The sequence below is a fragment of the Dreissena polymorpha genome, chromosome 9 (assembly GCF_020536995.1).
Source record: "Dreissena polymorpha isolate Duluth1 chromosome 9, UMN_Dpol_1.0, whole genome shotgun sequence".
NCBI classification, from domain to species: domain Eukaryota; kingdom Metazoa; phylum Mollusca; class Bivalvia; order Myida; family Dreissenidae; genus Dreissena; species Dreissena polymorpha.
In genome coordinates, this window is record NC_068363.1 from 26,221,222 (window position 1) to 26,248,116 (window position 26,895).

General features: G+C 35.4%; 2 protein-coding genes across 11 annotated transcripts in view; one reads left to right on the forward strand and one right to left on the reverse strand.

Moving 5' to 3' along the window:
* LOC127843704 (epidermal growth factor receptor-like) overlaps positions 1–26,895 on the forward strand; it is a 308,235-nt gene that overhangs the window by 28,709 nt on the left and 252,631 nt on the right. The window lies entirely within an intron of this gene.
* Positions 466–26,556, reverse strand: LOC127843707 (uncharacterized). 7 transcript variants are annotated; one of them, XM_052373444.1, is made up of 17 exons: positions 26,522–26,556; positions 20,801–20,938; positions 16,832–16,915; positions 14,676–14,801; positions 14,338–14,463; positions 12,639–12,758; positions 10,948–11,073; positions 10,608–10,733; positions 10,271–10,396; positions 9,931–10,056; positions 7,388–8,696; positions 6,896–7,019; positions 6,258–6,384; positions 5,160–5,278; positions 4,749–4,944; positions 3,921–4,044; positions 466–1,742 (listed from the first exon to the last, which is right to left on the reverse strand). In XM_052373444.1, the coding sequence occupies exons 2-17, from the start codon at positions 20,808–20,810 to the stop codon at positions 1,466–1,468; spliced, it is 3,246 nt and encodes a 1,081-aa protein (XP_052229404.1). In that variant the 5' UTR covers positions 20,811–20,938; positions 26,522–26,556; the 3' UTR covers positions 466–1,465. The 7 variants fall into 7 exon arrangements, with proteins under 7 accessions (XP_052229404.1, XP_052229403.1, XP_052229405.1 ...); XM_052373443.1 differs by lacking the exon at positions 10,948–11,073 and adding an exon at positions 11,288–11,413; XM_052373445.1 differs by lacking the exon at positions 10,608–10,733.

Sequence of the window (26,895 nt, forward strand, 5' to 3'; positions counted from 1 at the left end):
CATTATAAACAATAAATGCCAACAGGCTGTGGATATTATGGTATAATGTTATAAAAGACGCCTTGGTAATAGGGATAAAAGATACACTAGTGATGGAGTTCAGATACACATATCATGCCTATTATAGTATTAATGACACAGAAAGTTCTGTAATTAAATTTGAAGTATTTGAGTTTGTAGAAGAACTTGACCTTTGACCTAGATGGGTGACATTGAAGTTACCAATTCACTATTTCAAACGTTCAGCTGTATGAGATACATTACATATGAGATATTAAGTATGTGAAAGAAGTTCTAACGAAGTTATAGTGTATATTGAATGAGCGCTTTTGACCCATATATTTGACCTTTGACCTTGAAGGATGACCTTGACCTTTCACCACTCAAAATGTGCAGCTCAATGAGATACACATGCATGCCAAATATCAAGTTGATATCTTCAATAGTTATAGCAAACAAGCCAGCCAACAAACAAACAAACCAACAGTCAGGGCAAAACATGTCCCCCAGTATAAATTCAAATAATTTGAAAAAAAAAATTGAAGAAAAAAAAGCTGCCTGCTTTTATATCATGTTTGTTTACATTTTGAGCATTTTTTTTATCAGTAATATAAATGTGTTAACTCTTAATCTATTTCAATCAATCCTCCCTGGTTAAGTGAAAAAGTGCTTGACTGCAGAACCATAGGTTCAGCTTTAAGAAAGAATCAAACGATTTGTCACTTTAAATGAATATTATACAATAAATTATATTTTTTAAAGAAAAAAAGCTTCCTGCTTTTATATCATGTTTGTTTAAATTGTGAGCATTTTTTTATCAGTAATATAAATGTGTTAACTCTTAATCTATTTCAATCAATCCTCCCTGGTTAAGTGACACAGTGCTTGACTGCAGAACCATAGGTTCAGCTATAAGAAAGAATCAAACGATTTATCACTTTAAATGAATATTATACAAAAATTATATTTAAGCAATTGAAAAATTTAGTAAATAACATCAAAAACTTAACTTATTCGGTTGTTGTCAACAACAACACTAACCCATTTTCTCTATATAAAGTTTAAATTATCTCGATAGTTTTGATATGAAAAAATGCGTTAAAGGATTATTGTTTTTAAGCATTATTGCGTGTTTTGTATGTTATCATAAATAGTGTAATTTCTGATAGGTCTACCTTTCACAATAAGTTTATAATTTCCAATATGTCTCAATATCAAATGACAATACATAGACAACAGTAAAATTAAGTGCACACTTAAATGTTATAGAAATTAAAAGCATAAAAAAAAATGTGTAACAAATCTGGATATAAGCTAGTCCATATGGCTGTTTTTCTTAAGCCTTCTATGCTTCAAGTGGCTTGTATTTCAAATTTGAAACTAGAAATGTTTCACAGACACAGATGGGCATAAAATCACAGTAAATGTTGATACCCTATGAATGGAAACAATGGATAACAGACATTTATCGTTTGTCTTTGTTCAAGTTGCTGATCTTCTTAATAATGAGATGTGTTTTTCTCATCCAAAGAATGCCGTTGTTCTTCCTGCTTTTTGCCATGGCCAACTGTACTTCTTTGTTTCTAGGTGTTATGCCAGAATCCAAATAAGTCTTAAAATACTCCTTTATTTCAGCAACTTCGTCTACACTCCATTTTTGTCTTGTGTTGGTTTTGACCACACGCCTTCTCTTCTTAGGCGGGGTGTCATCTTCACTGTCATCTGAAGACAATTCGTTTTCCCTGAAAATTGAAATTTAGTCTTGTTAACCTGGCCCAAAACAATAATCACAAAATTGTCCATCTAAAGTCTCATTAACTTGTCACCTTGAAAACAGTCTCACAAAGATTGTCCATAATGGAGTCACATTATACTTTAAAATGGTCAGAAACAAGTCTCATAAAAAATGTTTATCTGGTGTCACAAAAGTCTCTCAGAATTGCCATCTGGAGTCACCTTAATCTGTCCATTAAGAAGTCTCTTAAACCTTGCCTGAACAGGTTGTCCATCTGGAGTCACCTTAACTTGTCCATTGAGAAGTCTCTAAAACCTTGCCTAAACAGGTATCACAAAATTGTCCATTTGGAGTCACCTTTACCTGTCCATTCAGAAGTCTCTTAAATCTTGCCTAAACAGGTTCTGCACCTTGAGTCACCTTAACTTGTCCATTTAGAAGTCTCTTAAAATTTGCCTAAACAGGTATAACAAAATTGTCCATCTGGAGACACCTTAACCTGTCCATTTAGAAGTCTCTTAAACCTTGCCTAAACAGGTATCACAAAATTGTCCATCTGGAGACACCTTAACCTGTCCATTTAGAAGTCTCTTAAACCTTGCCTAAACAGGTATCACAAAATTGTCCATCTGGAGTCACATTAACTTGTCCATTTAGAAGTCTCTTAAACCTTGCCTAAACAGGTATCACAAAATTGTCCATCTGGAGTCACCTTAACATGTCCATTTAGAAATCTCTTAAAACTTGCCTAAACAGGTATCACAAAATTGTCCACCTGGAGTCACATTAACTTGTCCATTTAGAAGTCTCTTAAACCTTGCCTAAACAGGTATCACAAAATTGTCCATCTGGAGTCACCTTAACATGTCCATTTAGAAATCTCTTAAAACTTGCCTAAACAGGTTCTCCACCTTAGTCACCTTAACTTGTCCATTTAGAAGTCTCTTTAACCTTGCCTAAACCAGGGCAACAGATAAGGTTCGTTTTATCATTTTTACGATTTGTATTTGACAGAAAACGAATTGAAATTAAAAATCAATCGTTCAGAAAACGATTATGAAATTGGAAAACGAATTGGAATCTATTCTTCGTCGTTTTAGTTTTTTTCTGTTTTCTGCCGTACCGCGTTTAATTATGATAAGTGAATTGAAACATTTAGTGCGGCGGTAATATTTTCATTTAGTTTATAGAAACCGTTTTGGGCCTGTCTCAATATAAAAAGTTACTTCCGCCGAAATAAGTTCGGGAAAATGTTCTCTGTCAAACGCGGACGGGTTAGGACACTTTCATTAACGGCGTGCGCGCCCAATATTTTACAATTCGTAACGAGACCCAAACCGTTGGAAAAAGACATTGGGAAGAGTATACTATCAGAAAGCGGGTGGTGACAGATTCTGAAATATTCGGCTCAAAACACTGCTGCGATTCCGTATCTCAATAACATTGTGATTTCAACTGGCTTGTCATTGATGGAGAGGGTTTGGCAATGTGATTTTACTCTGAGACTGAAAGGCAGGAGTGTTGAAACTGGTTGAAACAAAATGACTCCATCATCAATTTGTCAACATATAATTAATTCTAATATTTACAAACAACCATTGTCACTGTGAATTTATAACGACTTAATTGGAATAAAAATTGCTGCGAATTATCAATATCCAAAAATGAAGCGCTAATCTGATCCAGAAACATATGTACGTTTTGATCAATTTGTAAAAAAAAAAAAAAAAACTAATTGACTACTAGTTTTGAGGGAAAAAAACACACTAATTATAACAAAAAGCTTGCAGTGAAAACTAATTGACCCAAAATCTTATCTGTTGCCCTGCTAAACAGGTATCACAAAATTGTCCATCTGGAGTCACATTTATCATTGCTTTTGGGATTATGTAAACCTGGTCCCAAACAATAATCTCACAAAATTGTTTACCTGAGGTCATATGTACTATACACAAAATTGTCCATATGAAGTCCTAGTAACCTGTACATACTGCATTGATTGATCGAGTTGGAGTTTATTTCATAAAGCCGAGCATAAAGTACATAACATTCGGCAAATTGCATGTCTTAACGGGAGTTACACCAGTTAAAAATTATTTGGGGCAATGTAAAGAGGGTAACATTATTTTTAAAGGATCTTTTAACAATAAGTTTTTTGCCTACAGCAGATGGCGAATCAGCTTACCCTGTTTCAACATCACTTCCACTGTTGTATTCTATAGGTGTTGCGATGTCATTACAGTTCACTGCATCTGACTCTGCGACTGCATCAGGCTCTTGGTTCATACTTTGATGCTCAGCTAGCAGTTCTGAGAAAGAGGATAAGATTTTCTTACATACGGGTCATAGTTTGAACAAACTTGGTAAAGGGTCTTTAGTTAATGATATCTACCAACTTGTGAGATTTGTAAAGATTATTTATACAAGTCTTTGTAAAAATGCAAATAATGTCATGGTGAACAATAAGGTTTTTGACACAGACAATCAATCAAATATTGAAAAACAGATTGGGCAATTATTATATCACCCAAATCAAAGATTGATCGGTTGTAAAAATGTCTCTGCCTAAGCCACAAGTGATTTATTTAGGGCTTATTTGGGGCCAAATTCGGCCCCATTCCCATGGTCAAAAGGTATATATGTTTCCCATTTAATAACTCTAAAATTCCCCTCTCAATGTAAGCTCTATTTGAAAAAAAAGTTGACTAACTTTGGACAAAAACTGACCAAACTGCAAGTTTTGTTATGTTTCCAGCTAGTTTCATCAAATTAAGTTTGAGAATAATATAATTCATCAGTTGTAGCAAAGTATTTTTTAATTTCATAACAAAATAGAACATTAAGATGTTATCCTGAATAGACAAATATTTCCCACAATTGACTTGAAATTCCCCCATCGAATGGGCCCCGCCACCTTTCCCCAATGGTGAAAAAACTAACTGGCTACAATAACAAATATGCTTGTTTGCTATTGTCGACCCATGACTGCTAGGGTTTTAAAAAAAAATCTTACCGGATACATCAATGTCCTCCAAGTTTTTTCCTTTAAACTTTCCTGTTAAATTCAGATCCTGTATCATCAGAAGCTTTGAGATGTAGACCCTTTCTACCATGCCAGACATCTGTCTGTATGCTGTGTTGTGGACTGACTTTGTATGGCCTAGGTGCTTGCATACCCAATCCAACTGGTACTTATCTAGACCCATGAGCTGAAAAAGAATAACAATATTGTCAAAATCCTACGTTGAGGTGGGTCATCATTGCAATATGAAATAGTTCATATAGCACAAATCAGGAGAACTTTCTGGATCAACATCCCATTTAAATCGAGATAAAATATGGGGTATGAATTCTGAAAATTAACACCTGCTGAAGATTTATAAGGGCATAACAATTGAATAAAGGCATAACACACAATTCTTACTTGTGTTAGTGTTGCCATGTATTTCCTCATCGAAACACTAGTTATTCTGGCAGGTGCCTTCAATGTTACTTCATCACATACACTTTTAAGGCTGTCGTATGCACGCACATACTGGGTACCTAGGGAAAAAAGAATGCTTATTAAGTATACTCATTGGAGAAAAAATATATGACAAGATGACCATTATGACCCTAAATAACTTATCTGAGATAATTGACAAAGGTACAATAGTAAATTTGGAAAAAGAAAGGACAATTTTTGTTTTTACTGCTTAAAGACATTGTAAAACATGCCTTTCAAAAGACATTGTATTACAGTACAGACTTTACAAAAGTTATAAAATAATGCAGGTTGGGAATAATGCCAATCCAAAAATAACTAAGAACTCCTTTTAAAAAGAGCCAGTTAGTTCGACCGGCACTTTTCCAAAATATGCCGGTCCGACACATTTTTCACCGGACATGTGTTGGACCAACATGTTTGTTAGACCTTGAATAATACTTCCATTCGGCAAAATTGTCAAGACTGAGTCCGGCTATCCGGTAATTTTTCTGACCTCTAATAGTTTGTTCTCAATTTTCTAGTTTTTCATATTGAAATCATTATCAAATTCTGTACTACAGATAGCCTATTTGAAAAGCAAAAATCTCAACACCATACTACAGACACCAGACAATATGCCCGACAAATTTTCCTAGCCTGTCAGACAGAGATGTTTGTTTTTTTGAGTATCTGCTATTGGATATAACAAACACTTTTACGAAAGATTTAACCTAATGACCTATCGGTCTGGATTTTACGTCATTTTTAACTGTATTTGTCATATTACGGTGGTCAGTTAATGTCATCGCACAAGATTCCTGTGCTAGCTTAGCCCATCTAAGCAGTTAACCAGTACAACTTGCACATACACATGCCAGAAACAGACAGCTGCCCTACATTTTCAGAGGTAGGGGGTGAATGGCCTTAGAAATTATTTCGTGACCAAATCACCACATAAGCATGTAGCTGAGGAACGAACTCACGACCCCTGAATTGGTTATCTGATGCTCTACAAACTGAGCTACAGGACCTACTTTTGACCCAAGTCGTCCTTACCTCTGTTTGCAAACAGGTATTTGTTGCATCTCTGCACCCCTGCAGCCTCTCTAACTTCCGCATTTGTGATAAATTCCAGTGGTTTATTGGCATCCTGTGGTACTATGACTGGCACGGCTGCCCCCCGCTGAAGTATAAAATATAACATAGAAGCAGAGTAATTAAACAGGACAAAAAAGGACTCAAGTACATGTGTTCAACTTTCTTTCTTATTGCTTAATGACATGACCACTCATAGGCATATTCTCTGAAAGATTATCAATTGGGGTCACACCAAAGGATTTGAAGGAGAATCATAATGGAAAATGTATTGGTCATCAGAATTGTCTTTCCAAGGCATTTTTATTGAATGCCTACATTATAAAGTTTGGCCAAGAAATAACAAAGTTTCAAGAAAAAATGTAAATAGGCTGTCATTGGACTTAACAAAATAGCATATCTATAGTGTTTGCATAGTACATATATTTGTAGCACAGAATGAGCAGGTAAAAATATAGATACATAAAAATGCAAAATGAAATGTGGTGTGTTTTCATAGTTAAGTGTAAGTCTTTCAAGCACTGCCTCATACGTTGCAATGGAACTTCAAAGGCTGGTATTACATATTTCCATGTTGATACAAAAGGTTTACATTTTACCTTTCCTCTAATCATCACAAGATCTTGGGTTTTGAGAAGGTGTTTCTCAACTTCCGTAAGGTCTTTTGAGATGGACTCGTCCAAGTCGCTTAGACTGCTGCTTCTCTGTAGGTAGCTTTGGAGGCTACAAAAGAGTTATTTTTGTCCAAGCTGAGTGAACAAAAGGTATCTCTTACAGCATACTCAACTATTTTAATTGTTGTGTAATATTCATCTCGAAGAAAAACATTTTCAGATCCAGGTTGCGCAAAACACTATTAATTTTGGAAAAAGTAGTAGTATTGGAAAATGACTCTTTTGAAACACTAAGCCAACATCCACACACCATGCAGATGATCAAATGAAAAATTACAAAGACTTTTTCGTTGAAAAGTAAAGCTAAAAAATAAAAATGATCACATACCATCATCTCAAAAACTTATCCCATCATCAACCCTATGTAACCTTAAACTCAAAAATATGCTTTATGGGTTATTAATTTTATAAACTTACTTCAAGACCTCTAGTTCTCCAGAGCGCCGCTTGTTAAACAACAGAAGTCTGGTCTGGCAGAGTTGGACTATTCTCGCATAATTCTCTGGGGTCATTTTCGTGTTCTCAAGTTCATTTACAAGATGTCTTGTTAATTTCTCCACATCATCAGGGGCTGGTACCTCCTTTGTTTCTGTCAGTCTTCTTGTCTGGAGAACTGTTCTTGCTACTTTTGTAACCCTTTCACCCCATTCAATTTCCATTAATTTCAGGAAGCGTTTACATTGTTTTATTTCATTGGAAACCACATCACTTGCCCTCAGCAGATATGCATACTTTGCATTTAGAAGTCTTCTAATGTCATATTTGAGCTTGATTGCATTTGAAGGCGCTCTCAAATCCTCCATATCATCCATATGCGGCATACTAACAGCTAGAGAAGCAGTTACAAAGTCATCAAACTTTGAAGGCATTAGGAAGTCCCACATAGTCTCACAAGTGACTTCATTCTCCTCTGATTTAGTTTGCAGTTGTTGAGCTTTAAGGGCAATCAGCAATCTGGCACAAAGCCTCATACGTCCGCTGGCGTAGTACTTTCTCTTGTCATTGTTGTCTATGTTTCGACGCAGCCAACTTTCCCCAAGACTTAGAATGAGAACGTCATTTTTGGCAGTCCTAGAGCATTCATCGTCCTTCATGATTCTATAAACTTCCTCCAACATCATTTTGGACGGTTTTCCTACAACATGACCAGCTAATATTTGAGCGGTGATCACAAGATCTTTCTTTCCCATCCCTCTTTTCTCTCCCTTTGCACATGTTCTGAAATGCTTCTTCAATCCCGATAAAAGCATCCATTCTCTACAATTCACACATGGCCCATACTTGGTGATGTCCAATGTTTTCTCATTAGATTTTCGTGCAATAATCAGCTCTCCCTTTTTCTGATTAACAACATCCCTGTTGTGTTGGTCATCACCCAACTTTCTGAGGGATGAAAAGTCTGGCTGGGTTTTCTTTAGTTCATGTCTGACTTCCGATATATTCCTGTGTGTTTTCATGTGAACAGGAATGTGCAAGAACAACTCTTTACAATAGTAACATGCATGGTAGTTGTTGTAAACTCTGGAATGTTTCTTCTTATATGCTTGTCCACTTACTGAGTTTGCTTTCTTTAATTGCTTTCTGATATATATTTCTGGGTATTCAGAGTCCCTCAAAATGTCATTATCTGTTACCTCCCCCCTTTTCTTAGCTTTAGAGTATCCTGCATCATCATCACTATTATCGCTGCCCTGCTCCATGTCACTATGTTCCTCGCCTGCTGAACCTGCAAGGGAAAACATACGTGAGACCAATGTTTTGGACACAAGTTTATGAGACTTTATTATGGACATGTTACGGTGACTTCAGGTACCAACAGATGGTAGGAACCTTCTGCCCTCCCAAACAGGGCCTTGACACAGGATTTTTTGTGTCACAGTGACCTTTACCTTTGAACTAGTGACCTAAATTTTAAAAGGGGTCATCTACTGTCCAAGCCCGATGCCTATGCGAAATATCAAGTTAATCGGTCAATTCGTTGACAGTAATTGATCAGAAACAATTTTCACACTTATTGTGACAGTGACCTTTTGACCTAGTAAAACCATCTACTGTCCAAGGCCAATACACTTGTGAAGTATCAAGTCAATCGGTCAATTCATAAACGAGTTAATGATTGGAAACGATTTTCACACTTATTGTTACAGTGACCTTGGACTGTAGCAATAATATATGAATGACAAGCTAATATTGCAAGGATGTTCAATAAGTGTCCGTCTTTTAACCTGAAGTCATTAAATAATTAAAATGTGTTCTGAAATTGTCACGCATACGAGTTCAATTTAACCCATTTATGCCTTGCGTCTACAAAAAAGGCCTAGGCAAACAGCGTAGACCCAGATAGGTACAATAGGGGTCATCTACTGTCCAAGGCCAATGCACATGGAAGGTATCAAGACAATCCAGCGATTTGTTTCCTTCTTTATAAAGAACCGGTAAACGGCACTTTCCCAATTACGAAAAAACTACAAATTTCCCACTTGCTGTCCAATAAATTCCCAATAAAAGGTAAAAAAATAAAATAAAAAAAAATAAATTGTGTTATTTTTTTTTTGGAAAATGCAACATTTTGTTACTTTCCCTATGCAGCTCTATGACTTGAACCTAGGTAAATATAATATTGACAGCTTGAAAACACTTAGTTATCAATTTTAAAGTATTTGGGAGCAAAAAATCAATTTCCCAAATTGAGGTTTTCACGATTCGATTTTCCCCAATTTTGAGGTTTTCACGACTCATTTTTCCCTATTGGACCGGTACTTTTCCCAATTGGACAAAAAAAATCACTGCAATCGGTCAATCTGTTCCCAAGTAATTGATCGAAAACGATCTGGTCTACCGACAGACCGACCGACATCCAGCAAAACAATATATCCCCTCTTCTTCGAAGGGGGGCATAACTATTAACACAGTCACTTCAGATCTCAGTTTCTTGTTTACTTAAAGAAGGTTTAACTTACTGCCAGAGTTGGATACATGGTCTGATGCAGGGTCTTGCTCTTGTTCCGGCTCAGGCTCAAACTCTGATTCAGAGTGGAGTTCACGTTCAGGGATACTCTTACAAGGAGGTCCCTCATTTTCCGAACCTGCAAGGGCAAGCATATGTAAGACCCATGATTTTGGACACAAGTTTATGAGACTTTATAATGGACATGTTATGGTGACTTCAGGTCCCAACAGATTGACATATCTGCAAGTGATTATGATGTTCAGACGATAAGGATGTAAGTTTCAACTAAACTATTAACACAGTCACTACAGATCTCAATTTCTTGATTACTTAAAGAAGTTTTTACTTACTGCCAGAGTTGGATACATGGTCTGATGCAGGGTCTTGCTCTTGTTCCCGCTCAGGCTCAAACTCTGATTCAGAGTGGAGTTCACGTTCAGGGATACCCTTACAGGGAGGTTCCTCATTCCCTGAACCTGCAAGGGCAAGCATATGTAAGACCCATGATTTTGGACACAAGTTTATGAGACTTCATAATGGACATGTTATGGTGACTTCAGGTACCAACAGATTGACAAATCTGCAAGTGATTATGATGTTGAGACCATAGGATGTAAGTTTCAACTTAACTATTAACAGTCACTTCAGATCTCAGTTTCTTGATTACTTAAAGAAGTTTTTACTTACTGCCACAGTTTGATACATGGTCTGATGCAGGGTCTTGCTCTTGTTCCGGCTCAGGCTCAAACTCTGATTCAGAGTGGAGTTCACGTTCAGGTATACTCTTACAAGGAGGTCCCTCATTTTCCGAACCTGCAAGGGCAAGCATATGTAAGACCCATGATTTTGGACACAAGTTTATGAGACTTCATAATGGACATGGTATGGTGACTTCAGGTACCAACAGATTGACAAATCTGCAAGTGATTATGATGTTGAGACCATAAGGATGTAAGTTTCAACTAAACTATTAACACAGTCACTTCAGATCTCAGTTTCTTGATTACTTAAAGAAGTTTTTACTTACTGCCAGAGTTGGATACATGGTCTGATGCAGGGTCTTGCTCTTGTTCCGGCTCAGGCTCAAACTCTGATTCAGAGTGGAGTTCACGTTCAGGGATACCCTTACAGGGAGGTTCCTCATTCCCTGAACCTGCAAGGGCAAGCATATGTAAGACCCATGATTTTGGACACAAGTTTATGAGACTTCGTAATGGACATGTTATGATGACTTCAGGTACCAACAGATTGACAAATCTGCAAGTGATTATGATGTTGAGACCATAAGGATGTAAGTTTCAACTAAACTATTAACACAGTCACTTCAGATCTCAGTTTCTTGATTACTTAAAGACGTTTTTACTTACTGCCAGAGTTGGATACATGGTCTGATGCAGGGTCTTGCTCTTGTTCCGGCTCAGGCTCAAACTCTGATTCAGAGTGGAGTTCACGTTCAGGGATACCCTTACAGGGAGGTTCCTCATTCCCTGAACCTGCAAGGGCAAGCATATGTAAGACCCATGATTTTGGACACAAGTTAATGAGACTTCATAATGGACATGTTATGATGACTTCAGGTACCAACAGATTGACATATCTGCAAGTGATTATGATGTTGAGACCATAAGGATGTAAGTTTCAACTAGAGCTTTGTCACAGACGTGATGAATACCCCAAATGCCGCATTGACACAGAATATTTTGTACAAAATAAGAAAAGCTTATCCTACAAAGTTTCATGTTGACAGATCAAACCAAACTCAAGTTATTGAGCGGAAATCATGATACGTATCAATTCTCTTTTTTTTTAAAGTCACAGTGACCTTGACCCCAGAGATCCTAAAAGCAAACCTATGCGAGGTCTCATCATTAGCATCCTTTAAATCAAGTTTCATTACGGTATCTCATATGAAATGGAAAATATTGATTGGAAACCATTTTTCTATTTTTATCCACAGTGACCTTGACCTTTCTTACTTGATTCAAGTTTTGAAGCCTTCATTTCCAACCCTAAGAGAACGATAAGCAGCAAACAGCATAAAACATGAACAGAGTGTGAGTTACTCCCAGGCTGTTCTAGTTTTATGTTGGTTGCATTTAGCCTTTTTACTCTGCGTCCGAGAGGGAAAGGGTTTTTAAGCATATAAAGTTTATCATCATAAACATAAATACCGGTATACAATAACAACATATGTTTATAGTAAATACAAAACCTACATCATTTTAAAGAACAGTTAATTTTAATCAACAGGAAATAAACATGTTTCTTGAGAATGCCACATGGTTAAGGTTAAGAAATAGTGACCACACACTGTCAATCATATACTTTAATAATTGCAACAATTATAACATTATTCTGAAGTTATTTTCCGTGTGAAAAAATATAATAATTTTAAACTACATATATATGACATTTTCTCTTTTTAAGAATTTTGAACTTAACACATCAAGCTTTCTTAACACAGTTAACCAAGGCTTTTTTCCTTCTTAAAGAAAGGCATTTTTTTCACAAATTTTGAGAAGTTTGTGACTCAAATTTTCACAATTAAAAGAATTGAGCGACTTAAATTTTCACTATAATTAATATGTATGACTCATTTTTTGCAATTATGAAAAGGTTGCTACTTATTTTTTTTTCCACAATTTCGAAAAGTTTATGACTAATTTTTTCACAAAAAAGGGAAAACACCTTGTTTAACTATTAAGCAGTTCTATAAACCTGTAGCTGTGCTGGATTCTTTGTCGTGAACGTGCCTGGAGGCCCCAGCCAGGCCTTGTGCTAAGATGGATCCTAGTAAATTCTCAGCAAACCGTTCATAGACGTCTAAATGAGGTACTGCTGTAGAAGAAAATCAATGCATACATTTGAGACCCGAACAAAATTCATGAGCCACATTCTGGGCTGTAACGTAACAAGGGCGGTAATGGTAAAGATTGTAATTACATTTGTACTAAATAATTTTAAAATCTCACAATGAACGACATAGTTATGGCCCGGACAAGCTTTTGACCTTTGAACTAAAAGTGTGACCTTGACCTTGGAGATATCCATGTAATCTTTTGCACGACACACTGTCCGTCCAATGATGGTGAACAAATGTATCAAATGATTTTAAAATCCAACGATAATTGACATAGTTATGGTTTGGACAAACTTTCGCTTAAAAACGCACTAAGTGACCCCGTGACCTAGTTTTTGACCCTGCATGACCCATATTCACACTTGGCTTAGAGATCATCTCGATACAACTTCTGAAGAAGTTTGGAGAAGATCGGATGAAATTTCGGGGCAGACCGACCGACAAAGTGACTCCTTTATAGCTCTCATAACCAATGGTAATGGGCAGGGATCATATTTTTTTTCGGTTTTGTCGGTCCTAGACCGATTGGGGTCATGAAAGACCGATTGAAAATCCCAAACAGTCGGTCCGATTCTGTCCCAACATTCGTAAAAAAAACGATGTAAAGTCTATACGTTCCCAATAAATTTTGTTATTTAAGCTCAGTCTGGCTTAAATTTACCATCACTAATCCCTTTATTGCCCCCAATTAACAACCCGCTTCTGCTACTCGAGTGGACCCAGTGTTGTTTTTGACACCTAATCGGCGATTTATCTGCAAATTATTGATTTTAACAGGCATTCACACCACAGTGTTTTGATGAAAGGGGTCTCTAATTGCTATCGAAAGATGTATCATACAGAAATAAACGCCAATGACACTAATTATCCTGTGTATTATACCACCTTAGGTTATAAAACCTGTTAAAATACCTATTTTGTACATCAAACAAATTGGATGCTGACCATTACGCATCGATTTTTTACATAAATTAACTTTCGTTTTCGACTGATTTTCAACATACTGTAACATATTGCATCAATCTAAATTTAGAGTTAATTGATGATTGGTTGAATAAGAAAAGTGCTCGATGCGCTCACATCGCGTCACGCGATTTACACATGTTCAAGAGGATATCCCTGTACCGATTGGATGTCAAATCGAGGCATACGAGGAAACCCCACAATTCAGTTCATAGTGTGTTAAATTCCGGACAATAGAGATCGCTGTGTTCACGAATTTCTTAAACACATGTATCGTCAAAATTGGACAGAAAATTTGAGTTTTTGTGAGTAAAATACTGACTAAAGTAAAGGTCAAATGATTGATCGTTTTAGGTGTCCTTCATTTTGGTCAAATTTCCAGACAATTTTGTATGGAGTGTCCCGATTTCGACCTGAAAAATTCTGGCATGTATTTCGGATGTAAATTTTCGAATACTTTTTCCCCCGATTTTAAATCCAGACCGATTGACGTTGTGGGAAAATATGATCCCTGGTAATGGGGGTATAACTAAACTATTATCACAGTCACTTCAGATCTTAGTTTTTTGATTACTTAAAGAAGTTTTAACTTACTGCCAGAGTTGGATACATGGTCTGATGCAGGGTCTTGCTTTTGTTCCGGCTCAGACTCAAACTCTGATTCAGAGTGGAGTTCACGTTCAGGTATACTCTTACAGGGAGGTTCCTCATTCCCTGAACCTGCAAGGGCAAGCATATGTGACCCATGATTTTGGACACAAGTTTATGAGACTTCATAATGGACGTGTTATGGTGACTTCAGGTCCCAACAGATTGACATATCTGCAAGTGATTATGATGTTCAGACCATAAGGATGTAAGTTTCAGCTCAACTATTAACACAGTCACTTCAGATCTCAATTTCTTGATTACTTAAAGAAGTTTTTACTTACTGCCAGAGTTGGATACATGGTCTGATGCAGGGTCTTGCTCTTGTTCCGGCTCAGGCTCAAACTCTGATTCAGAGTGGAGTTCACGTTCAGGGATACTCTTACAGGGACGTTCCTCATTTCCTGAACCTTCAAGGGCAAGCATATGTAAGACCAATGATTTTGGGCACAAGTTTATTAGAATTCTTAAAGGACATGTTATAGTGACTTCAGGTACTATCTGATGGACATATCTGCAAGTGACAATAAATTAATAAGGTGGAAAGATTCATAATTACCCAATCATTTCACTTTGTTTGAAGCATACTAGCCTGAATTTATTTTTATTTGTAAAATTCCTGCATGTTAATCAGGGGTTTTTCTGCACTGTCTGCGCCTCCGGGAAACGGAGGCATTCTCAAAAGCAAACGGACCCATTTCCAACTGAATCTTGATTACATATTTCCCAATTCCAAAAAAAAAAAAAAAAAAAAAAAAAATAAAATGTTTTTTTTTTGTTTTTTTTTCTTCAAAATCGTAAAAAGTAAACATAATTTATATCGAAAGAGTGACTTCCCTTCATCCGCGACGTAATAAAGCCTTTAGCGACTCAGAAAAAGTTCAATCTTCATCAAATACATTCAAATATGACAAATAAACTTTGAACATGCCCAATATTGCATGTGTATATATAAAGAAGACAAAATAACAAATAAAAACAAATTTATTTGTTTAACCACTGACTTATTTAAGCATGATAAATTCACAATGTTTTCCCAAAATGAGCCGTTTCATCGAAGCAAAAATTCCCAAAATGGACAATTTTGTCAATAATTTTTTTTCCAATTTGGTCCGACTCCTTTGCCCAAAATAGGCAGAAAAACCCCTGTTAATGCAAATTTAACAAGGGACAAAATTGTCACAAAACCAGGTTTTCAATTTGAAACAGCTTCTCTGCTGACTAATTTTTACTGGTGTCGAAGTTTTGTTTAAACTAGAGCTTTGTCACAAACGTGACGTATATCCCACATGCGGCATTGACACGGAATATTTTGCATGCTGTCTTCACAAAACAAGAGAAGCAAATTTATGGCGATTTTTAAGAATTATTATGCCATCATCATGTATGGCCATTTTGACCTTTGCACTCTTGAATTCTTCCACATGACACGCCGTCCAATGAGTGTTAAGAAAATCAATGTACAGTCATTTTAAAATCTCACAATGAATGACATAGTTATGGCCCGGACAAGATCATGTATGGCCATTTTTGACATTTGAACTCAAAGTGTGACCTTGACCTTGGAGATATCGACGTACTTCTTTCGCATGACACACCGTCCAATGATGGTGAACAAATATGCCAAATGATTTTAAAATCTCACAATGAACGACATAGTAATGGCCCGGACAAGCTCATTTATGGCCATTTTTTACCTTTGAACTCCAAGTGTGACCTTGACCTTGGAGATATCGACATACTTCTTTCACATGACACACCATCCAATGATGGTGAACAAATGTACCAAGTCATTTTAAAATCTAACGATAAATGACATAGTTATGGTCCGGACAAACTTTGTTCCGCCCGCAGACATTCACCAATCTAATAACCAGTTTTTTCCTTCAGAAAACCTGGTTAAAACCACTGAACAGGGCTTATGTAAAATGTATAAAATGTACTACACTGTTTACACAAGAGTCACTGCAGCTCTCTTCTAGTTTCCTAATTATTTTTTTGAATTACTTAAAAGGAAAGAAGTTTGCAAATTTAGTTTGTGCACACTTATTGCAGTGATTAAACCAGACCCTAAAAGGGACAGGGGGCATGGACCTGACCTACATGTAGAAAGGGCCTATTTTTCATATTCATTTTTTGACAAGTTTGTATGTATGGTTTTACGGCACCTAAAATGAAAGATGATTAGGGTTATCTTGGTTGTTACAAATTTTGAAAGCAACACCAAGGGTCAAAACAACCTCACGTGCTGGAGCTACGAGATGCCTTGACTCCAAATTGTAAAATCCTTTTAGTCGCCTTTTACGATCATGGCAAGGATAAATGGTGACTTGATTCTGATGCTTCTATCATAGAAGGCAGCCCTTCAGCCACAAGGGTCAATATCCTTTAAAGAACTTGTTGAAGACGCATTAATAAAAAGCTTAATATTTATACGTGCCTTGTGCCCATTTGATGTCATCTTGTGCCCATTTGATGTCATCTTTAAATGCCTGTAGCGTTCCCTTTCTATTTTTAAGAGCAACTGAAAAGAGAATTACATGTATATATCAATTTATTAGATGACCTGCCTGTTGCAGTCAAAATAATCATATCATTTTTTAAGGAAAAAGCACATTAAAGGGTTCAGTGATAAGTGAAACACCCTTTAGGGAAAGATCTAGAATCCCAAAAGGTACATACTGCTTTAATATAAAAAGGAGCAGGTTTGAAATTTTGATCAGACAATGGGATTTGCTTGTTATCAGCTATATCCATGGTATCCATTAGTCAAATGCATGCAATTAAGGGTTTTTAGCTCATCTGCTTAATTTGTTATTGAAGATTAGGCAAAATGAAATAACGTTTGAAAAGATATTCATAATGTCCTTGTTGACCATCCCAGAGGGGCAGGAGGGTGTAAACAAAGTGGGGCAGGGTGCAGCACCCTCCTATTTTGCTCTAGATCTTTCCCTACCCCTTTGACTTTAGCTGGATTTTACTGGTAATGACCAGTCTTCATGCTAACCCCAGCCCCACAGCCCAGGGCTAGTGATACGTAATTAGGGCTTTAAAATGTCATGATTTATATTGTCGGACAAGTGACTACATGTAGTTTAATCTGTTTCTATTAATGCATAATTGATTGTGGCTGGTGGTTCAAAATTGCTTACATGTAGACAGAAGTCATATATTTTGCTGTTTGGAATAAACCTGTTTTTGCTACATCAAAGTTCCTTAAGCAAGTTTTGCTGTACTTCTTTCTTTTTGAAAAGCACAACTTCCGTGCACTGTCCATTACATGGTCTTTAATTAACATATATAATATGAATATATACTTGTACTGTTTTTTCAACTCTTCTGCACAAATTTAGCCACATTCCATACCAAAGAATCTTCAATTACATGTCCAAGATTATGTGACTACAAAGTCCCGATGTAAAGGACGCAGAAACTAATTGATGTGACTCTATAAAAACATTTTTTAATCGTTTATTTTCGCAGCCACACACATTTATACTAATAATGTGTCTCGTGCTGTATTGTGCTGTTTTGTACTGTTTCGGCAATCGGTCACTTGCCATAAATAAAGGACCAACTAATTGTTTGTAATAAGATTTCAATACTGCTCCAGCAGGTGGAGTTTCACTTCTTTATATTTTATTGGCTAGATGATGTGACTATAAAGTAACTTTATCATAAGCACAAAAGCTATCATATGAATACATTTTAATCTTTTAAAAATGTTTTTGCAGCCACACAAATTTGGACACTGTCTATAATAATGTGTCTTTAATTGCATGTCCAAGATAATGTGACTAGAAAGCAACTTATCATGGACACAAAAGCTATCATATGAAAATATTTATAGATCTGTTAAAAATGGTTTTGCAGCCACACAAATTTGGACACAGTCACTGTCTATAATAATGTGTCTTTAACTACATGACCAAGATAATGTGACTAGAAAGCCCCTATATTATGGATGTTGAAACTAATTCATGTGACTTTAAAATAAACATCATTTTTTGCAGCCACACAAATTTGGATACTCCATAATAATGTGTCTTAAATTGCATGTCCAAGATTATGTGACTAGAAAGCCACTATATTTATATGGTCAAAAAGGCTATCACATTTATTTATCTTTTTAAACTCTTTGCAGCTTCACAAATATTAACACTGTCCATAATAATGTGTCTTTAAATAAGTATTTAAGATTATGTGACTGGAAAGCCACTTTATTATGGACAAAAAAATAGATTTTCTTCTGATGTATAAATTATATAATAGACAGTAATGAGACATTGTTTCATTTAACACTGAGTCATTTTAAACTAATGTCTCAAAGCTGAAAATGAAACATTTGAAAAATTAATGAGACAATATATGTACCTGTTCTGTAAACAAAGCAACAATGGCAAAAACACAACAAAGTAACCAAACAAAAGCTGAACAATGAAACATGGAAACGATTCTAACCAACATTTTGTATTCAGTTCCCAAGATACAAAATTCCATTACATTAAATTATGCATCTCAGTTTCTTACATATTGATAATTCAGAGACTATGTTTATCGATTGACTTTGGTTGAAATTTATAAGATGACATTCTGAGCAAGTTTGATGTTCAAAAGTTTGTTTATGACTTAACCTTGTGACCTTTTTGACACCATTTCAAATATGGCCTAGATTTTACAAACACTTACATTTTCAAAATTTCAGCAAGTTTGAGGACAATAATGGATTGGGTCAAAAATGTACTCTTGTCTACAATTCAAGGTTTTTTCTGGCATTCACCTGCATGTTAGTTAACAATTAAGAATAAATCCCAATTTAGCCAGAATATTAGCATTTGACTCATTTTTTTTTATAAATGTCTCAGAATTTGCTCTCAAACATTTCATTCCCCTACAAGCCTGTCAAATTGTTGACATACCATGGATGCCACCAGAAGTCCAAGGATCCATAGAGCTATGCTCAAATGAACCTAAAAGACTCTGCGTAAAACTGGAGATCTGGAAAATTCCACTTGTCTGCTTGTCAGGACAAGCAAGATTTTTACAGGTCAATGGTTAAATGAATTAATGCAAAATAAACTGACATGACAAGTGAACATTTTAAGAATTGTCCAGACCTTAACTGCAAAAAACGATTAAAAATGAAACTGCAATAACAGGAACAGTTCTTTTCAACTTACTAATCCCCTTTTCCTTCAAGATTGAGTTTTCAAATGGAACTAATTGCGACTTCTTCACTCTAAAACTAAATATCATACAGGGATAGGAACAGAGTATTTGCTCAAATACCTTATTGAAGAATGGGCAAGTTTTGAACTTGACCTAGATTATCAAGGCCAGCATTCTGACAAAGTTCCATTAAGTTCAGGCTATAAATGTGACCTCTAGAGGAGTGGTCATAGGGTAATTGTTGACAGACAAAGAAAAGACACCTAGCTATCAGAATAGCTTGCCTTTAGCTTTGACTCAGGTGAGCTGAAAATAATTTTGCAATAAACCAACCAGCCCATTTTAAAAGGGTCTCTTGGGATTTGTTTGGGCTCCTGATATTTAACAAAAAGGTAAACATTCAATGAAATGGCTAAGTTGAAAAAGGAGCATAACAATAATTAAAATAATTTTAAGGTTACCTGCCCTTGGGATTTGTAGTCCCCACATGATAGTGAACAAGTATAGGAAGTTTAAAGTAAATATCAGTGACTGTGTCTGCCATATACGTACCTCAATAAAAAGGTTAACATACAATGAAAGTTCTTAGTAAAAAAAGGAGGAAGAACAATAACAACACTAATTGTGGGTCCCACATTATAGTGAACAAGCATAGGAAGTTTTAGATTAATATCATTGATGGTATTTGAGATATGGACCTTAACAAAAAACATATGAAAAGTGCATAACTGTGACAACATGAATTTTAGTGTGTCATGACAATAGCTAGCCTCCATATTTTTTCTTCGAAAGTGGATACAAATTAATCATAAAAAATAAACCACCAACCTACCCTTTTCAAACTTTAGGTCCGGTTATTGCAAACAGAATGTTAAAGATGGACAAACCAAATTAATTTTAAAACAGGGAGCAACGAAACTAAATTTAATTTACAGGATATCTTTTAAAAAGGACTGTGTACTGCCATTAAAAAATCCACTAGAATACCTATTTTTGGATACTTAAAGGCAATATTGTACAAATACAACTGACAAACACACATGTGCATTTTGGGGCTATATTTTAGTTTTTTCTAAAACAAAGTTAGTGTTGTTAACTCAATTGTGTAAACAGGGGGTTTATGGTAACTGTATACAATTGTGTTTTCTAGATACTCAAATGTTAAAATAATTGTGGTTTTAATACATAATTCTAAAAAAAAACTCAAAGAATCAAAAATCGAAAAATAGTTAATACTTACACTGCATCATCACTTCGGCAGTAGACCGTTATAATGTCCCCACCCCCACCCCAGTCTGTAACCTTCACAGGCCATTTTAGTTTTTTGGGCAGTCCCGGGAGGCTGCTCCAATACAGTTCATTCATTGCAAGTATATCTCTGAAAGTGACAAGATACAGGGACTTCAGTAGATTTTGAAAACAATGTTTAATGTTTTGTAATAGCTTATTTACGGTATCATAATATTTGATAAAATATTTTCAAGCAAGTGATGTGTTTGAGAAACACTATGCCCCCCATATATTTGACCTTCGACCTTGAAGGATGACCTTGACCTTTCACCACTCAAAATGTGCAGCTCCATGAGATACACATGGATGCCAAATATCTTCAATATTGCAAAAGTTATGACCAAGGTTAAAGTTTTGGGACAGAATGACAGACAGGCCAAAAACAATATACCCCCTCTTCTTCGAAGGGGGCATAAAAAAGCATTGGTGTAAGAAATAAAACTATTTCTCACGCCTTTTTAATGTTGCATTTTATGGAAAACAAATGTGTCAAAATGATTCAAGGCTATTTTTTTGTTGGGAGTAAAAAAATACGCAAAATTGCAATTTGCATGCATCAAAATGCAGAATTCTGCTTCAATTAAAATTTAAAATCCCTGAAGATATTTTTGAAAAGTTACCTGCCCTTTTGTACGCCTGTTAAATAAAATATATACAAGATAATGTGTTGAAATTCTTCAAAAGGTAATCAGTTGAAATTGCTAAATATAAACTATTGCTAATTGAATGGGCTTGGTGGGATCGACAACAGTGTTGTTTTCATTCAAAATCGCGTTCGGTACCATACGTTCCTTTGTATAACGCGCAGTATTTTACCTTTAAATTTCAAATTAAAAAGTTGGTGCGCGTAATACATTGATACAACGCTTTCCTGGCTGTTAAAATGCTAAAAATTCATATCTAATCGTAAATTATCATAATAGCCGCTATTTTTTTCCAGAAAACTACACCGCATAAAATCATAGTGGTATGCAACCCATGCTCCGGTTCATATAAACGCTTCTTATTAGAATACAAAATAAAGCTTTCCAGTGACGCTGATTAACTGATTGCGCAAAAGTAAAATTGGGTCCATTTTCAGCCCGATTTCATGTCTTCAAAAAATATTTTTTTCCCTCCTTTTTGACATTTAAAAACGGATGCGTGTTGTACATGGCTGCGCCTAATACGCAGTAGTTTACAGTAATCGGCCCAATTCCCAATTGAAAAAAGTATAATTTTTTCCTAAATGGGAGCTTTAAATTCCTGATGAAAGGTTCTAAAAAAATAAAAAATCTTTTAGATCTCAATATTTTGTTCAGCTCCCATCCATATAAGTTCAACCTTAGTAAATATAATACTGAAAACACTTGAATGGTCAATTTTGAAGCATTTTTCGCAAACAACAAAAATACAAATTGCCCAATTTTAGTCAAAATGCCGCAAGTTTTCCAAAATCCACAAGGACCCGACCCATTCCCAAAATGGTGGAAAAAAAACACGGGACAACATATTCTGTGTTACCGGTATATTCAATTGTTATTAAAATATATTAAATTAACGAGTAAAATGTCAACATGTCAATTTGTTTTGAAACTACTGAATTCCCATATTTGAATTTGACCCTTCAATTTTTTAATTTGACCCTTAAACATTTTGGTCAAAGGATCAATGACCCTTGAGGTTGAGTCTAGTAAACACCCTGATTATACTTTAAAGTAACTTGTCTGTGCAAGACTACTTTAATGTTAAAAATCTAAGTAACTGTAATGACCGTAAGTTGTGTCACTGTAATGTCCATAAGTTGTGTGACTTAATTGTCCATAACCTATGTGACTGTCATGTCCATAAATTGTGTGACTTTAATGTTAGTAATCTAAGTAACTGTAATGACCGTAAGCTGTGTCACTGTAATGTCGGTAAGTTGTGTGACTTAATTGTCCATAACCTAAGTGGCTGTCATGTCCATAAATTGTGGGACTTTAATTTTATTAAACTATGTAACTGGCATGTCCATAATTTGTGTGACTTTAACGTCCATAACCTAAGTGACTTTCATGTCCATAAATTGTGTGACTTTAATGTTAATAATATAAGTAACTGTAATGACCGTAAGTTGTGTGACTTAATTGTCCATAACCTAAGGGACTGTCATGACCATAAATTGTGTGACTTTAATATTAATAAACTTAGTAACTGATATGTCCCTAACTTGTGTGACTGTAATGTCCGTAAGTTGGGTGACTTACTTGTCCATAACCTAAGTGGCTGTCATGACCATAAATTGTGGGACTTTAATTTTATTAAACTATGTAACTGGCATGTCCATAATTTGTGTGACTTAAACGTCCATAACCTAAGTGACTGTCATGTCCATAAATTGTGTGACTTTAATGTTAATAATCTAAGTAACTGTAATGACCGTAAGTTGTGTCACTGTAATGTCCGTAAGTTGTGTGACTTAATTGTCCATAACCTAAGGGACTGTCATGTCCATAAATTGTGTGACTTTAATGTTAATAATCTAAGTAACTGTAATGACCGTAAGTTGTGTCACTGTAATGTCCATTAGTTGTGTGACTTAATTGTCCATAAATTGTGTGACTTTAATGTTAATAATTTAAGTAACTGTAATTACCGTAAGTTGAGTCACTGTAATGTCCATAAGTTGTGTGACTTAATTGTCCATAATCTAAGTGACTACCATGTCCATAAATTGTGTGACTTAAATTTTATTAAACTAAGTAACTGTTATGTCTATAACTTGTATGACTTTAACGTCCATAACCTAGGTGACTGTAATGTCCATAAATTTTGTGACTTTAATGTTAATAATCTAAGTAACTGTAATGTCCGTAAGTTGTGTGACTGTCATGTCCATAAATTGTGTGACTTTAATTTTATTAAACTGCCATGTCCATAACGTGTGTGACTTTAACGTCCATAACCTAAGTGACTATTATGTCCATTAATTGTGTGACTTTAATTTTATTAAACTTGCCAACTGTCATGTCCATAACGCAGGTGTGACGTGTGACTTTAACGTCCATAACCTAAGTGACTGTCATGTCCATAAATTGTGTGACTTTAATTTTAATAATCTAAGTAACTGTCATGTCCATAACGTGTGTAACTGTACTGATCATCAAGTGAGTTATTGTTGAAATCAAGTATAAGTGTAAAATAATATCAGACGCCAATTTATAATTTGGAAACTTAACACGGACAATCTAAAGCCAACTCCTATATACCTCCCTTCAATCTTTGAATAATGAATAACTCTGAACGTAATTAGGTGCACACCAGACCCAGGGGTTAACTTCCTATACACGGTATACAGGGGTGTGCCGATTTTTTGGGGTGTGTTTTTCGACTAAAATTATAAATATGGGTATGGTTTTGAGCATCTAAGTATAGATATGGGTAATGAAATCAGAAATTTGCTTGTATATAAATGCATATAGATTTGAAAGAATCAGTATCAAAATGGGAATGATAAATGTCATTCTTGTACATAAATGGGTATCAATCAGTAGCGAGAAAGATGCAGAAACATGACTGTTTTTATATGTTGCTTGATCGAACAAGATGATACTGTGACGTCATATATTAACAAACGTCATAATTAAGTGACGAAATCGTTATATAATCTAAAAGTGCCGGGAAAAGTGCAGTTACTGCAAATGATTTATGAAAATTGTGTTGGAATTTGACGACTGTCAAAATAACCGACTTTATGCTACATTTGATCATATATGATTTTTAACAGTGATAGTGTTTTCGGATTTGAAAAAGTATTAATGGCAAGTTTTTAATAACCTTGTTCTATTGCATTATTAAAATAATGTTCATATTTTATAAAGAATTACTCTTGCACGATAATTATTTGCGGTTACATGAATTTGTAACCACTTAAGCTTGCCACATGCCTTCTGTCAGAACGATGCTATTGCAAATTGACATTAAACGATAAGGTCGATGTATGGACAGTATATTTATAGGAGTAGAATGTACACAACTTTTAGTTCAAAACGGTCCGATTTTCTGTCATAAACATGGTCTTTTTCTCAGAAAATCAAAAAACATATTCTTTATTAAAACTGGTTATGGTTTTCAAAGGCTTTAAAGAAGTTATAACGAAAGAAAACGGTGAAAACAAGTCAAATTTCATCAACAATGAAAAATTCTGACACATGCTATATCAAATGGGTCGGATTTTAGTCTTATTTATAAGACGTTGCAAAGAATTTAGAGATACTTTTTATACGGCCTAAATTCTTTGGAACATCTTAACGGCGAACGATTCAATTTGTGGTGGATATCATAAAGTTTAAATTTTCATCAATATGCTTAAAATTGCAAAATAACATTACCAACTCATACAGTTTTAGTTCAGAAATCCATTTTTACCTCAAATATCTTGGAATTGAAGTTAAAAGGCATAATTTGTTTCAGTTAAACTTCTGCTTAAATCGCAATACAATCACTGACCTCTCGCCATGTTATAAAATATTGAAATATCAACCAATCAGAAGAAGGCATTACGGTGTAATAGGCGGCGTTATCGATTAAAATCTACCTGCGGTATACAGCGGACACAGCGAGTCGAATGAAAAATGTGAGTAGTGTGTTGATTTAAATTGGTCAGGCGTGCAAAATTGAAAGAGTCATTACATAATTCTTACGGAACATTATCGAGAAATGAATTATCTACACAGGTATGTAAATATTATTGCAATCCGTTGATATTAACTGGTCTGATATCGGGGCTTGAATGTTGCGCACCAAATTCCTTGCGCATCAATATAGACAAAGAAGGAAAACTTTCCACCACATTTTGAATCGTTCGCCCGTTGTACGCTCCAAATATTACCCATATAAAAAGTAGCTTAATATTTGAGAGCGTCAACAAGTTGGACTAGGTTGGATTCATAAACCAAAATAGTTCAAACTTAAATAAAATGCTGCGTTTACCATAAGACGTCAACAAGTTGGACTAGGTTGGATTTATAAACCAAAATAGTTCAAACTTAAATAAAATGCTGCGTTTACCATAAGGTCAGCTGGCGATTGCAATATAGTTATATCCCTTTACCACCAGTCGAAACACACATAAAACTTAATACGTTTGCTTTTGCATTTGTCCACAAATTCTTCTGCAGCAGCAAGTGAAAAAATTTTAAATCCTGTGGTTAAAATCATTCTATCATCACTTTCTTCTATTATCAAATGACAAGACAGTGGAGCTGAAAGTATTTCAGCTAACATAGTACGAAATGAAATAGAGTTTTGAACAAAAATCGTGCACATATTTAGTAACAGCTGTTTACCGGCGCCCGATGTTTACTCTTAACACAAATCTTGGTTCCAGCGATGAAATAATTTGTCCCATCTCCGAGTTATTGACAGAACAACAACTGCGATGATTATAAGAGCCAACAATATCATAAAAAGAAATATGACGACAACAATTAACAATATATTGTCAATTTCCATGCTTGAAACTGATATTTTCCCCGTTGCAACACACGTGTCAATATCGCGAAAACTAGTAACTTTTTTATTCAAATACGTAGAGTACTTTAGAACGGAAAAAAAAGCCACAAAAATACGAACGGAAAAAAGCCACAAAAATATGTGCCTCATAAATTAAAGTCAACGAAAAACATTTGTATACTATAAATGGACTTACCGTATGTGTTTAATCACTCAATATCTTTCGGAAAGGCGCGAAAGGAAAGGAAATCACGATCGCGCATGTGCGAAAAACCGGTTCCAACCCGAAAAACCGAGCAGACCGGAACCGTGTCAATCGGAACACACTCGGCAAATTCCGACAATAGAATGCGCGCTATATGGACAAAGGGAAACAACCGTATAATTTGTCAAACGGACAGGGCATGGACAGGGCATGGACATTGGACTTAATATATCCGTCAATTTATGTGACCTTTCCTTAGATGACTTTAGAAAGTCACATAGTGCACAAATATACACACCAAAAAATCGGTTTATGAGACTAGTCTCAAAAACACCAAAAGTCACATAATGACTAAACATACTTAC